This window comes from Aspergillus eucalypticola (assembly GCF_003184535.1).
Source record: "Aspergillus eucalypticola CBS 122712 chromosome Unknown BO83scaffold_9, whole genome shotgun sequence".
NCBI lineage: Eukaryota > Fungi > Ascomycota > Eurotiomycetes > Eurotiales > Aspergillaceae > Aspergillus > Aspergillus eucalypticola.
The window spans coordinates 608,527-622,894 of NW_020290283.1; the positions used below are offsets into that span (position 1 = coordinate 608,527).

The 14,368-nt window shown below is 51.3% G+C and overlaps 3 protein-coding genes across 3 annotated transcripts; 1 reads left to right on the top strand and 2 right to left on the bottom strand.

Moving 5' to 3' along the window:
* Positions 1-285: 285 nt before the first annotated feature.
* Positions 286-8,677, bottom strand: BO83DRAFT_463486 (BcPKS20, polyketide synthase; the record flags this gene model as incomplete). Its single annotated transcript, XM_025537359.1, has 6 exons — positions 286-479; positions 559-3,238; positions 3,283-4,733; positions 4,796-5,180; positions 5,252-5,666; positions 5,743-8,677. The coding sequence occupies 6 exons, from the start codon at positions 8,675-8,677 to the stop codon at positions 435-437; spliced, it is 7,911 nt and encodes a 2,636-aa protein (XP_025389313.1). The 3' UTR covers positions 286-434.
* Positions 8,678-9,572: 895 nt separating this feature from the next.
* BO83DRAFT_407446 (cytochrome P450) lies at positions 9,573-11,711 on the bottom strand (the record flags this gene model as incomplete). Its single annotated transcript, XM_025533964.1, has 8 exons — positions 9,573-9,746; positions 9,796-9,885; positions 9,943-10,234; positions 10,471-10,548; positions 10,637-10,875; positions 10,946-11,311; positions 11,389-11,642; positions 11,663-11,711. 8 exons carry the CDS (start codon positions 11,709-11,711, stop codon positions 9,606-9,608), a joined length of 1,509 nt encoding a protein of 502 aa, XP_025389314.1. The 3' UTR covers positions 9,573-9,605.
* A 741-nt stretch (positions 11,712-12,452) lies between these two features.
* BO83DRAFT_397928 (S-adenosyl-L-methionine-dependent methyltransferase) lies at positions 12,453-13,897 on the top strand (the record flags this gene model as incomplete). The annotated part of the gene is made up of 5 exons (XM_025533219.1): positions 12,453-12,623; positions 12,690-12,819; positions 12,881-13,004; positions 13,083-13,522; positions 13,581-13,897. 5 exons carry the CDS (start codon positions 12,453-12,455, stop codon positions 13,895-13,897), a joined length of 1,182 nt encoding a protein of 393 aa, XP_025389315.1.
* Between the last annotated feature and the right edge of the window lie 471 nt (positions 13,898-14,368).

Consider the following 14,368-nt stretch of genomic DNA (forward strand, 5'->3'; position numbering starts at 1 on the left):
GAGTGCCATTGGCGTGTATGATTTAATTGCCTTGAAACGCCCCATAATTTACAGATGAAGGAAATATAAACTTTCTACTACATGTGTATTGTGAGGTCATACTTTGCGGCTGAAGCCACCTGTTCAGGTGTAATGCAGTGCAAATATATAATCGGCTACAGTTCGCCCTACCGCGAGAGATACCGATCCAAGATAATTAGATAAAGCATGCATCTGGTCAAGTTCAGACACAGATCCAATTATTTTCATTTCACAATAGACATTAGAGATGTCTACGGTATTTGGGTTCGTTTTATTGGTCAATGAATCAATTCCCTCAGACACCGATCAGTCGGGGGTTTCCTTGCGGGCAATTGGCATCAATACGCGGTATCATTACACAACGATATTCTACCACCGAACGAGGCATCAATACCACTGAAACAGAGACAGCCCTAACCGACCAGAATATCTGCCAATTTCGGACCCCATGAGCTCACCTGTTCACAGATCAGTCAGTCACTCAATCTTCATTCATTACTTGCAGAGGTTCTATATACAAGGAAGGAGGCAACTTACATTCGACGCATCCATCAATGAAAAGTGATTCCCCTCAACGCGGATCACTCGCACATTGTCCAGTAAATCTTCCCACCCCAGCGCCCCGTCGTCGACCCGATCATCCAAAAACCATTCCACAGCGCTCTGCTCGTCGCTTCCCACCTTCGGTCGAGGCACGGCCTCTTGTTTGTCGACCCCCTCGCGCGCTGAAAAGAGAACCACGTCTTGGATGAGGCCCTCTTGCAACCCCCGCAGCGGACGCATCCGGTATTGCCGCAGCTGTTCCCGAGATAAAGTGAAGTGGACGCTGCTGCCCACGGTTCCCTGGGCAATATTATTATGGTTATTGGTCGCGTCAATTGCATCCAGAAATTGCACCAGTTCATCAGGGAATGAGTGCACTTTGCTTGGGCTCGCCGAGTCGATCAACACCAGCCGCTCCACGATTTCACCCGCTTCCACCAGTTGGCGCGCTGCCTCGAAGGCCACCACCCCGCCCAGTGAGTAACCCCCAATGAGATACGGTCCCGTCGGCTGTCGCTTTTTAATCTCCTCCATATAAATATTTGACAACACCTCGATGGAGGGTAGCTGGTCAATGATTACGCGATTCGTCACCACCAATGAAAGGAAGGGGCTACTGAGTGCGTAGGCCGAAGTATCCGGTACGCGCGCCAAGTACGGCGCTAGCGCCGTGAAAACGGCTCCCGAGCCGAAGCCGTCGGGCATTAGGAATAGATTGCGCTGTCCAGTCATAGCGACGGACCCCCGATGCAATAGGGTTGATGGTGCTCTGAGGGGTTGCTGCAATTCCTGCCATGGCTTTGGGGAAGCAGGAGTAGTGAAGCCGCACACCACCTGCACACCGCGCTTTTCTTGGCTGACACTCTCAGACCAGTCAACGTGCGGAAAGCCGGCTTCATGCATCATACGCTCCCAGGCATGTGGGCTCTGCAGTGGGTAGTCCCGGCCGTCGTCGAATAGCCACCACCCATCTAGGAGCCCCCAGACCAGGTCGTACCATGGCAGTTTCTCTGTCAGTTCGAGCAACGCTACGCATCCATCATCTGGACGCAGCACCCGGCGTATATGCTGTAGGCTTTGGCGGAGGTCTCGGGTTGCATGAACGCAGTTGGCGGAGATGACCAGGTGGTAGTGCCCGTGGAGCTCCGGCTCCGGGACTGCCTCGAGATCAAATTGGCGGAACTCCATGCAAGCGACGCCCGCAAAAATTGACCGTTTTGCACGCGCGAGAAGAGAGACGGAGAGATCGGTAAAGGTGTAGGTAAAGGGAATGCCAGTGGCCTGGAGGAGCGGGACGAGATGTTTGGTTGTGCCTCCGGTGCCAGCACCGACTTCGAGTATATGAAATGGCTCTGTGTTGTTGACGGCTTCCGCATGAGCACTGATGGCAGCCGAGACAAAGTCACACAGGACCTGGGTGGCGGCGCGAATATCGGGTGCATTGGCGTGAAACTCTTCGAGCAAGTGTCGCCCACGCTCACTGCCAAAGAGAAGAGAGACTGGATCCGCGTGGCCGATGAGGTACTCGGCGAGGTGCGGTCCGAGAAGATCGGGTAGCCCGTGGGTGGATGCAAAGACAGGAAATTCCTCCATCAACTCCTGGCTCAGCTGGGCTGCAGGCTTGATTGGAGGGGTTGCGGGTCCGCAGATGAAGACTTCGTAGTCGGCTTCCGGTGCATGCCTGATGATGTTGGCTTCCACAAGAATGTTATGCAGTCGGCGGACGAGACGATGATACTTGGGTAGTATTCCTTGCAGAAGGGGCAACGTCTTCCCGGGCTGGAGCTCGCGGATTGGACACCCCAAGTTCTTGAACGCTTCCAATATGAATGCAGATACGACTTGCAACTGCACAGGATACACATTCTCCCAGTAGCCTGACAACTGGAAGGCTTTGGCATGGGCGTCGTAATTGCGGCGAATCTCCTGAAAGACGGTTGGCATGTTTGGGTCCGATGGAGCCACTGCATCCGAGATGCCGGATGAACCTGTGGTTGGGGTAGGCTTGGCATCCTCCAGCCCCAAAGCATCCGCGAGCAGATCCAACAGGGAATCCACGTCTACCAATCCTGAGAACTCGGCTGAAGAGAGCTCAACATTCAATGATTCCTTGATGTTGTTAATAATTTCGGGGGTGATGAGTGAATCGACGCCAAGGTCTTCGAGGACTGAGTCCTGTCTAATTTCGGATACAGGAACCTCCAGGGAATGACTAAGAATTGCAAAGACCGCTTCTTGCCACTCATTGTTGACTTCAGGGGTGGTCTCCCTGCCTGGGTCGGATGTCTGCATGGCGACGTCGTGATCATCAGGTTCAGCACGTCCGAGCCGCGTTCTGACAAGATCGCAGAGATCTCCGACTGTATTCAGCGATGTGAACTCATTTGCAGATATCTCAATGTCAAATTGGTCCCGGATACTGGACAAAATCTCCGGGCTAACAAGTGAGTCGGTTCCTAGCTCTCTCAGCGTGGTAGGTCTGCTCACGTCCTGACAGGGTACATCCACACATATGCTGAGGATTGTCTGAATTCCATCCAAAATGAAATTGCGGACCTGAGGTATAGTTGGCGGAAGAGGAGGGGAATCCTTGTCCGTAAGTTGGAAGGTTATCTTCTCGGCCGCAGGCTTTCTCTGCAGCTCCTCCCTGGATTGTGCACCGATGGCATTGAGGCTGCCAATGCCTTAGCCAGCGAAGGGCGGGGAACCCTTGAGAACCTGAGGCCCTGCGCGGTCCAAACCACTGTAGCGCTATCGGCATCGAAGGCAAGGAGATCTAGTCTAATCTCTTTCTGATCCTCTCGTAAGATCTTCGCATACACCCTGTAAGACTCGCTGCACGGCAGCTTTGTCAAAGGACCAACTGATCCCATTCCCGTGCAAATAAACGACATGTCACTGTCTTCATCATCTGGAGTGTCTGCAACACGCAGAGAATGCACAAAGGCTCCGGGAACCTGCATGAAGTTATCCAGAATCAGTGGGTCAGCGATACTGTCGTTAAAAGATCGGCCTCGCTCATTAGCCTGCTCCGGGCTTGTGAGAGGCATAGAAATAACCCCGGCTGCTTCTTCTCCCTTTCCCACAATCAACCGTAGGCCTCGGTATATAGCGGAGTACTTCACCATTCTGGAAAAGACCTTATATACCATGGGACCACGCAACTCGTCCATCTCCGGTTCTTCTTCCAGAAGACGTGTCAGACGCGCCCACCCGCCCGAGAATTCTGACGGCACGCCTGTATTCTGCGCCTGTAGGGATACAATGCCATTTGCATGGTATATCAACTTTGACGGCAGAGTTTTTTTGCCAAAATTGTCGCTGGAGGAGAACTGGAACTTGAAACTTCCGTTTTCCTTCTTATCCAACCTCAACAAGACAGGCCGCCGCAGGTCCAGGCCCAGCGGCGCCATTATCTCTAAGTCCTGAACCCAGACGTAGCCCCTCTTGTTGGCGAGCGGCGCTGCGTGCGCGTTCCATTCGATTTGAACTACAGCATGATGTACAAGCTCCAGGTACATAGCGGCGGGACTGATAGGGGATCCGACAACAACATGGCCCTTCACCAGCTCCTGATACCGGGGGCTGCGTGGGTCAATACGGAAGATTACCCCGTCTTTCGAACCTGGCGGCGACCCCTCCAGTGTGATGTAAGGATATTCGTCCGTTGCCTTGCCGCAGTGAGGACATGTCTCGGAGTGCTGCTGAGCATCCTGTGGATCCTTGTCTCCAGACTCGACGGGAATATGCTCCAGCCAATGCGAATGTTTCTCGAATTGGTACTGCGGTAGGGTCACATGTTGATAGCTCGCTCGTTGCTTTGAGTGAAAGGGCCAGAACTGCACAGCAAGATGGCCGTTCTGCCACAGCTGAAGTACTGCCTCTGCTAGCCCTCGAACTGGGTCTTTTCCATCGATTGCCACGAATGTATGGGGCGGTTGGTGTTTCGAGGAAGTAAGGGGAGGCGAAAGCGCATTCCGGGCCATGGAAACGACAGGGCCCCCAATGCCAGCTTCGAGGAAGATACATGGACCTCCTCCTAGTCGGCTGACAATGCGGTAAATTGCTTCGGAAAAGAATACTGGTCCCCGAGTGTTGCGGGCAATGAAATTGGTCCCTGGGCCTGTCCACGGATCCTTGTGGCATGTCTCGAACGGAAGGGTTGGAGTCTGTAAGGGGTAGATTTAGCCATGATTGTGGACAGTCCAACGCGTCGGTAATATGGACAGACCTGGATTGGTATTGTAGCTGACAGTCGGGCAGACTCATCGAGGATTGAGTCTGCCATAACAGAATGATAGGCATGCATGCCACGCAACATCTTGAATCTGATCTTAACGCCGCGACGTTTCTCCTGGATCAAGTCAGTCTCCAAGGCCTCCATGGCCGACGTCCGCCCGGCCACAACGTAGTTATTGGGACCATTGTAGCAGGCAATATCGAAGGTAAAATCTGGATGTTTACGACGGAAGGGCTCTAGGTGTTGGCTGGCTGTTGTCTGTGTCCCCACAAGATCCGTCTCGATGGCAATCATCGCTCCGGGATCAGGACCCCAATACTTTTTGATGATGGATGCGCGTCCTGCCTTCTCGTTTAGTGATAGCCCAGCTTTGATACTTGAAAGTGTACGAACTGCACCCTGTTAGTATCTGCGTCGAGGGATGACGAATCAACCGAATCAACCTACCCAATAACGAGCTTTAATCCTGCCTCAAGCGTCAATGCACCCGAGACGGTCATCGCAGCCCATTCCCCGAATGAATGCCCACAAACTGCATCTGGCTTCAACCCACATTCGAGCCATGTCATACCAGATGAGTACTGGATGGCAAACATAGCAGCATGGCGGAAAACAATGTCGGTGCTTCCGTCGATGCCATCTAGTATAGATGGAAACAGATTGGGGCCGCGCAGGGACTGTATCACTTCATTACAGCTGTGTAAAAAGTTCCTGAAGATTATTGACGTCCTATAGAGTGGCTGTGCAGCAGGGACAGTATTTCCATTTTGTCCGCTGAAGAGAAGAACAATGGGCTGGCGTAAGGTTTCGCGCTTTACGATGTATCTTTCAGGACTGGACAGCCGGGCGTCCAGTTCCTCCACTGCAACAAAGGTGAGTACTTAGTGGATGTGTACCTTACTCGAGTCCGGCTCTCAATAGCAGGAAAGCATGCTTACCAGATGTGACAGTAGTGGCGAAAGCCTGGCCAAGCTGCCGATTCTGCTTGCTGCTGAGTGCGAAGCCGAGATGAACGCCCAGCTCCGGTCGAAAATTAGGTTGCAGTATCAGCTCTCTTAGCTTCTGACAGTAGGATCTTATGCTGGCTGCCGACGCTGCAGAGATTGAGACAGGCCATGCTGATAGTGCTTTTGAAGGGACGGACATTCGGGGAGGCAAAGACTGTGCAAGTGGCTCTGGCGGCGGAGGCGAGGCCACCAGGGCCGCGGCATTGCTCCCAGATGCACCGTAGCTATTCACCATAGCCACTAGGAGGCCACTTGAGTTGTGCCACTCAAGACTCGAGGTGGGGATAGCCATACAATTCGACTCAAGGGCAGTAATGTTGGGGTTGAGTCGCTCAAAGTTCGCCTGTGGTGGAATCTGGCGATACTTCATCATCAGCAAGACTTTTATTAGAGAGATTACCCCTGAGGCACCCTCTGAGTGTCCGATGTTAGCTTTGATTCCGCCAATATGTAATAGAGAGTCTCTCTCAGGCCCCCCTAGCACCTGCCTGATCCCTTCAACTTCAATGGGATCACCGGCGCGCGTCCCCGTGCCATGGGCTTCGACGTAGGATACTTGGCTGGAGGAGATACCCCCCTGGGCCAGTATCTTACGATAGAGCGCTGTCTGGCTGTCTAATACTGGATTTGTAATGCTGGTATTGTTAATATTCTGATTCTCCCCCGTCCCTAGAAGAATACCCCTAATTTCGTCTCCATCCTGCAGTGCCTGGGATAGAGGCTTTAGGACCAGGACCCCAACGGCCTCACCTCGGCAGTACCCATCTGCCCGAGCGTCAAAGGTTTTGCACGCACCGGTCTCGCTGAGGAAGCCTCCGCTTCGCAGTGCGCCAAAAAAGACCGAATTGGTAATTAAATTGACACCCCCCGCCACTGCCCTGGTACAGTCCCCTGCTTGAAGGGCACGGCAGGCCTGGTGAATGGCTACCATGGCTGAAGAACAGGCTGTATCAATGACATGGGAAGGACCAGTCCACCCGAAGTGATGACTCAAGCGACCAGCGACAAAGGATCGCATCATCCCAACTCCTGTATAGGGGCTGGGAGCGTGACTTCCTAAATTTAGAGGATAATCAGGGGCATTCATGCCAATAAAGCAGCCTGTCGTATTTCCAAAATCCGGCCCATTGTGTTTCTCGGGTATTTGTTCCTGCGCCAGCCATCCAGCCGACTCCAAAGCATGATAAGTCGTCTCAAGTAGAAGCCGTTGGTGAGGGTCCAGAGCGGCCGATTCACGCTTGGACTTGCCAAAAAAGCCATGATCAAAAGATTCAGGGTCAGGGAGGAAGTTTCCCCACAGTTTGGTGTCTTTCCTTGCGGCGGCCTCAGGAAAGCGTCTTGCATCAATCTCCCGCACTGTCGTCTGTCCCGTTCGAATCACGTCCCATAAGTCATCTGCCGTATCGCCTGCAGCCGTGCGGCATGCCAGACCAACGACTGCCACCGCGTGGGCTGGATATTTCCACTGGGCTTGCCGCACAGGTTTGCGTGGTGTGATATCTTGCAGTATGGGGTGTCGCACTGGTTCGCCTGTTTCAAGTGCCACCGCGCGTACCACAGCGACGTGATCGGTAGCAAGCTGAACGATCCGGTCTAATGTAGCAAGTGCCTCATCTGGGGCCATGTACTCAATACCTCGGGCCTGCATGCCGCGATCAATCATGCGCGTCGTTGATTTGTTCTGCGCCACCAGTCCCACTCCGCGCCAGGAGGTCCATTGAATAGAGGTACAGGCATCTCCCTGCTGCCGTCGGTAGACTGCAAATTCGTCTAGAAAGGCATTTGCTGGCGCGTACGTAAGCTGACCTGGGAATCCGACAAGTTGTCCCACGGAGGAGGTCAGCAGGAAAAAGTCCAGAACCCCGGGTGAGAATAGAGCGTCCAACGCCAAAGCACCACGTGCTTTAGGCGCCATGGTGTAATCGAGGTCGGAAGGTGCGCATCGGTCCAACGTGTTATATTGAGCAACGCCCGCGGCATGGACGACGCCTTTAATCGGCGGAAGGTGAAGAGGATCAATGGCCTGCCGAAGGGACTTTTCTGCCTCAGGTAGAGCGAGATCAATACTCAAGACGTGTACCGTGACACCTCGACTCTGCAGGTCCTTCATGTGGGATGTGAGTGTGTTGTTACTACCATCGCTCACACCCTTCTCTAGTCCATGGCGCGCCGCGAGAATGATGTTCCCAGCGCCACGCTTGCCCATCCAGGCTGCAATCTTCAGTCCCATGCCCCGTGTACCACCAGTGATAAGATAGGTGCTCTCCGGTCTTAGCCGGAGACGCGTTACAGTGTCATCTGGCTGCTCCGGAAAAGGCTGCAAGCAAGCTATGTGGGGAACACCATGACAGATTCGAACCACATCAAAACCCTGCGCATACTTGATCGCATCGAGTGGAAATGACCCCGGTTCTGCTTCGAACAGTCCACCGAAAGTGTTTGGCATTTCCATCTTCAAAACCCGCGCCAAGCCATACAGAGGAGCATGACCAAGTTGGCCAATACCAGCGGCGGTAGTAACGACAGTAAACACCTTATGGCCGTCATGTTTGGATAGGATCCGTGCCGCCGCTATCAGACTGTTGCAGGATTCTGTAGCTGTCTCATGGACGCTGTCTTTTTCCCTTGCCAGCTTAGGAAGATGAACAATAATTGTCCCAGAATTCAGGTGCAATGGTATCTCGGTAGCGTCTTTGACTACAAGTAGTGTATAGCCCGCATCGATCAGCTGTCCTTTGTACACAAGAAAGTCTTCCTGCTTCGAGTTGGGGTTGAGCACAAGAATGATCTTTTGAAACGTGATGGGTGCATTCGATAGCGCAGCAGGCTTCCAAGTCACCTTATGAAAGGGGTCTTGGGTATTCATCAGAGGCGGTTGGAAGTTGATTTGGATCTTTGTGGTATCTTAATGGAGCTATGGCGGCCTGGCTACCGGGAAGGAATACCACCTGGACAAGGCTTTAATGTATCGGCTGCCTTTACCACTGCATGACTGCATCAGAACTCCATCACTTGGCTGTATATCATAGACTGAGAACCTTGTCTCTTTCGGTACCTATTCACAGGGGTGGTGTAAATGCGGCGTCGCCCTTCGGAGCTGGTACCGTCCCTAGTTAGCAGCAAGGATGTTTCACACGAATCTCGGCATAACATAGGAAGACCAGGTGACCTTGCAGACTTACGGTATCTCTACAGAGAGATCATGATAGATGCATGACTGAACTGAAAGCAGACGTGTCGCTCATACCACATAACAAGTGATTGCAGTGTTCTCCCGCGTCGAAGTCATTTCTTATGGATGATCAACGGTTACGCAGCATATCTCCTGACCGTTTATGCGAGGCTCTGGCTAGTTTCAGATGTCCCCGCCTTAGAAGCCCCCCTTGCATTGCAGTCCAGATGGAGTGAAGGGGTAATGGCACCGAGGAGTAAGGAGAAGGAGCAGGGAAGATCAGGCATTCGACCATCTACCAGTTACTATCTCACTTGTATTGATGCAGAAACCAGTGATAAGGCTTAGATAACCACGCATTATATGTGATACGAACTTGGGTATGTGGCTTGTAGATTCTGATAGTTCTTTCCTGTTTTCAAGCCCTGTCACATCATATCTCCATTAGTTTCTACCAGAGTCGGCTTTCATGGATCACGAGTAATTGGTCTAATACTAGCATGTAGAATTCGTCCAGACAAATTTGTAGCATTCTCATTCTCTTGAGGTTCCCAAACTATTCTCTAATCTGTCTAGAAATACTAGCAAAAATCAATGTTCGTAACATCTAAGCTTCCTGTCGTCAATGTCCTTCGTCGTCCTTGGTATCAGCACCTTTAATGAGTTTCCCTTGCTCCCGTCTTTTGATCCGGCAAGTAAAGCCTCGGTGCTTGGAAAAAAAGCAGTTCTCCCATTTGAATGGCAAAGGCTTCACCAATTGTATCTATTGTTGTTAGCTTCCGCCCCAAACTGTGGATGATGCAGCTGCCAACCTCGTAATTCACAAATAGAAATGGTAAAAGCTTCTTCAATTCCACAATCCCAATTTGCTTACCCAGACACACCCGTCTCCCGGCGCCGAACTATAGTCCACAGTTACTATTGTATCATCGCTAACACCGTAAAAAGATCGTACATACTGTGAGCAGGCTCTTCTCCAGTGTCTTCCTGTGGCTTTCGTCTCCTTCAAGCCATCTCTCTGGCCTCCAAGCCTCCACATCTGGCCCAAAGGTGCCTTCGTGACGATTTACGACGTAAGCATTACCACCCACGTTAGTTCCCTCGGGCAAATAATGACCGAGTACTGTCACGCCACCTCGAGGGGTAACCCGTTCAAATGGAAGAGCAAATGGGGGATGCACACGTGCGGCTTCCTGGATACAAGCGTCCAGAAAAGGCAAATCACGAACTTGTTCCCACAGCGGATATGGCCTGGTCAGGTTGGCCCCGTCGAGTTCGCGTTGCAGCTTTTCGAGGGAATCGGGGTGAGAAAGAAGGTTAACTGTTTTGGGTCAATGGGACAGTTTCTATCCTCTCCTACGTGCAGAACAATTGCATTTTTTGCGCCTTTCTGGGGCCATGGGGATCGGACTCACTACCCAAGTATTAATGTCTGGTCTAGCATCGCATAACACTATGGTAGAGAAGGAGAAGGTAGGTTCACTCACCACATAGCAGTTTTCATTACGGTCCCAACAGAGTCGGAGCCAGCGATGATATTTGAAAAGGTCCATGCTGTAGAAGCCCTATGAGCAGTATCCGTATCAACAAAAGCTCCTTTTCTGCTGAAGAATCTATTGGTTTGGGGGAGGGGGGGAAGGGGGGGAGACATACCATGGTGGAAGCTTTGGACTCTGGCGATGGATCTCGAGGAAACGGTCCAAGAAATCCTTCTTGCGAGGTGGAATATCTGCATCTTCCTTGTCGTTGTCTTCCTTAGCTATCCGCTCCTTAATAGCTCTGCTTGCAAAGTCTAAGATGGACATGGACGGTGTCTTTTTCTGTAGCTTTCGAAGGGTGTGCACCAAACGATTTTTGTACAGGATCGGGTCAAGCCAGGTTATTTGTGTCATCTGCGATATGAATCATCATCATTATCACTTCTTGTTCGTTATTATGTCCGGACTTCAGGGCAAGACGCACCGGTGCTGCCAGCCGAAAGAACCGATAGACCTCGCTCAGCATGCCATTCACATCACGACCTTGCTCAAGAGCGCCATACTGCTTTGAAAATGACAGGGTCCCCATAACGTCAAATGCGAAAAAATGTAACCAATCGGCGCAGTCGAATGTCTCACCCGTGGCCACGAAGCGCTCATCCAACTGCTTAGATAGAACTGCAAGCACTTCATCCACTAGACCTTCGAATTGAACTACACTGGAGAGCGAGAAGAGTGGGGCGATTGGGCTTTTGATTAGCTTGTGCATTGACTCATCCTGGGTGTTAAACACTAGGTATATAGGGCCTCGTTCGCTTGTATAAGGACGCAAAGCAGAGTAAAGATCACCCTGGGATAAGCCTTAGCTTGACCTCGAGTGTCGATTGGGAGTGAAGAAAAGGGTAAGGAGATCATGGACAAGCCAACCTTGGGGAAGCCGGGCCGAACAGGATAGACGGTAGGAATAGCTTCGGGGTTGCTGAAGGAAACCATGCGTGGTCCAATGCGGACTACATCCCCATATTTTGCATGCGCGGCTTGATGGTAAAGATGCGCGCGACCGGTTATTTGCCACCATACACGAGGCAGGTTGGAAATGCTGGCGAGAAATGGGCCAGGGATGTGCCTCAGCAACCACCATGTTCGGGCAAGTTTGAGAAGACCCAGGATGAGCGTGAGGCCTCCGGCCCACAGTAGCCACCATCCTGTAGTTGCTGTGGTGAGCTGCTGCCATTTTCCAAGGAAAGCATTCAGTGCAAAGATGCCATTAGAGGTCTCCATTGTGTGTGGGCTGCAGTAGCTGGGAATTTCCTGTATACTGTGTGCAGGATAACCAAACGATAACGGTCGTGTGCGAGCAGATTTGACCTTCGTTGTCTTTTATCCTGCCTGTATGTTTAGTCATGACAGCAGATAGGGTACCGTAAGTTTTCAGGCACCCACTTTGGCCAATTTCAGACATATTCTTCCTATTTCCAATCGTCATCAGGAAGTTACTCGGCTTTGGGATGTTCCCCCTCTCCTCTCAGGGGATGACTGGTCTTCGCAGTATCTGGTGCTTTCCCGGGGAGACCGCAGTTTACGGTATCACAGGCGAAGATCATGACTTAAAAAGACAGTTGCAACTCTGTTGATCACTCCCGATGGTGCATGCAGTGTTGAGACATCCTAAAGTGGCCAATTATTATATGTATTTTAACTAGACCCCTGACATGCCCAGTTCTAGCGGTGAAACAGCCCCCTTCACCGAGTACACAAACTATTTATGCCTTGGCAGGTGATCTCTGACACGGGCACTGCATGTCACACCAGGCTACATGCACAACATTTCCTGCATGCAGTGGGGCAGAAGACATATGCTCCCCTCTCGTCGCCTCTTCAAGCTGGCAGCCCAGCGTCGAGGGCGCAACCTTTTGTCTAATAGTTGTGATATAGTAGGTTAGTTTGCAGCATGATCTATGAGTCAACAGTCCCTATCAAACATCTTCACCATGGCCAAATCCACTAGCCCTCCAAACGATGTTCTTGGGACATTGAACGCCATCAATGCCGACTCTTTCAGTGCGGAGGGCGATCGCATCAATGCTCTCTTAGCCGCATATGCGCTAGTCAGCCGACTTGAGACCCCTTGGGAGAGAATCGCGAGGATGTGTATGGGCGAGGCGAGTCCCGACAATAACACTGATATCGTCAACAACAAGTAGACTAATCAATCCGAGCAACCATAGCCAGCATTATCAGCGAGCTTGAAGGTAGTCAAAGACCTGCGGTTATTCGAGAAATGGCATGCCGATGGCGATGGAGCGCGAAGTGGCGATGAGTTGGCCGCCCTGGCCAACTGCGAACGGGACCTCCTTGGTCAGTGTGAAGGCCTCAATTCGGGCTTGTGCAAATATTCTAACTGGCACAATCTGTTCAGGCCGCATTCTGCGACATCTGGCTACAAACCACATTCTGATTGAGCCTACAGCCGGGGTATTCAAGCCGACAACCTTTTCTCTTTCTCTTTTGCAACCTGTTTTCGGGGAATGGATCTCTTTTCTGTAAGTATATGGCTAAGGGAAACCAAAACCACCTGCTTTGATCTTTTCAATGCGCTTGACTCATACTGACCACACAAGATTTGATGTCGGCATCCCCGTCCTCCACAAAACCCCTGAGTTCCTGCAGAAGACTGGCTATAAGAATCCCACCGATCCCAAGGATGTGGCTTTTCAATACGCTAAGGGCTATCAGGGCGACATGTTTGACTACTTCACCAGCCATCCGCGGGAAGGAGCGTCATTCAACCATGTCATGGGCGGGGTGATGGCTCATCAAGCCAGCTGGCTGGAAATCATCCCAGCCGAACATTTCACGAATGGATCAGATCCCAATGGGCCATTGGTGGTCGACGTGGGAGGAAACATCGGCCACGATATCGAAAAATTCCGCCAGGTCCATCCAGAGACCGCACACCGACTCTACCTTCAGGACTTAACGGCAGTGGTTAAACTCGCCAAATGTCCCGACCCGGTAAACAAAATGGCTCACAACTTCTTCCAGCCTCAGCCAGTTCTAGGTAGGTAATCCTTTAGTTGTGAAAGTTTAGAGACAATATTGATGGTGGGTTCCTACAGGATCTCGTATCTATTATATGCATGCTGTTCTGCATGATTGGTCGGATGAGCCGGCGCGGCAGATTCTAAAGATGATCCGAGATGCTATGAAGCCCGGGTATAGTAGGCTGCTCGTCCATGACCATGTGGTGCCAGAGAAAGATGCCCATCCACATGCAACTGCGTACGATCTTACCATGATGGCCCTGTTAGCCGGCGTCGAGCGCACCGAGACGCAGTGGCGGGACTTGCTATCCTCCGTGGGATATCGGGTGGTAAAAGTATGGCGATCCCCCTTGGCTGCACAGGCAATCATTGAGGCTGTCATAGCAGATTGAGTTTGGTAGTTTTTGTATACGTGTTTCTTGTGCCGTTATGGTTGGAAAACATCTTCTCCTTTCTATTTAATTTCAAACCAATTAAATAGACATTTACAAGTGAGTTTTCACATTTACTATTCAGGGATGGGAGTGGCAGCAGATAACTCAAGCACTACCTAGAGTTGCGGTGTTCTCCGCTGCATGTTTGAAACATAATAGCCATGAATGAGAAGAAGAAGAAGACGACGAAAGAAATTGAAAAAGAAGAAGGAAAAACCGAAGAGGAAGAGTCACTAAGACAGAGACAGATCGAATATATAACCACAATGTAGCATAGTATTGAATGATAGAAAGCAGGAATCGAAATGAGGCATTGGATGATGCAATTATTATTGTTGCAATGCGTAGCAGGCAACAATGCACTGTGGAGGATGGCGGGTAATGACATTGATCATGAATAGCAATTAAGAGACCAGTTATGGCAGAGGA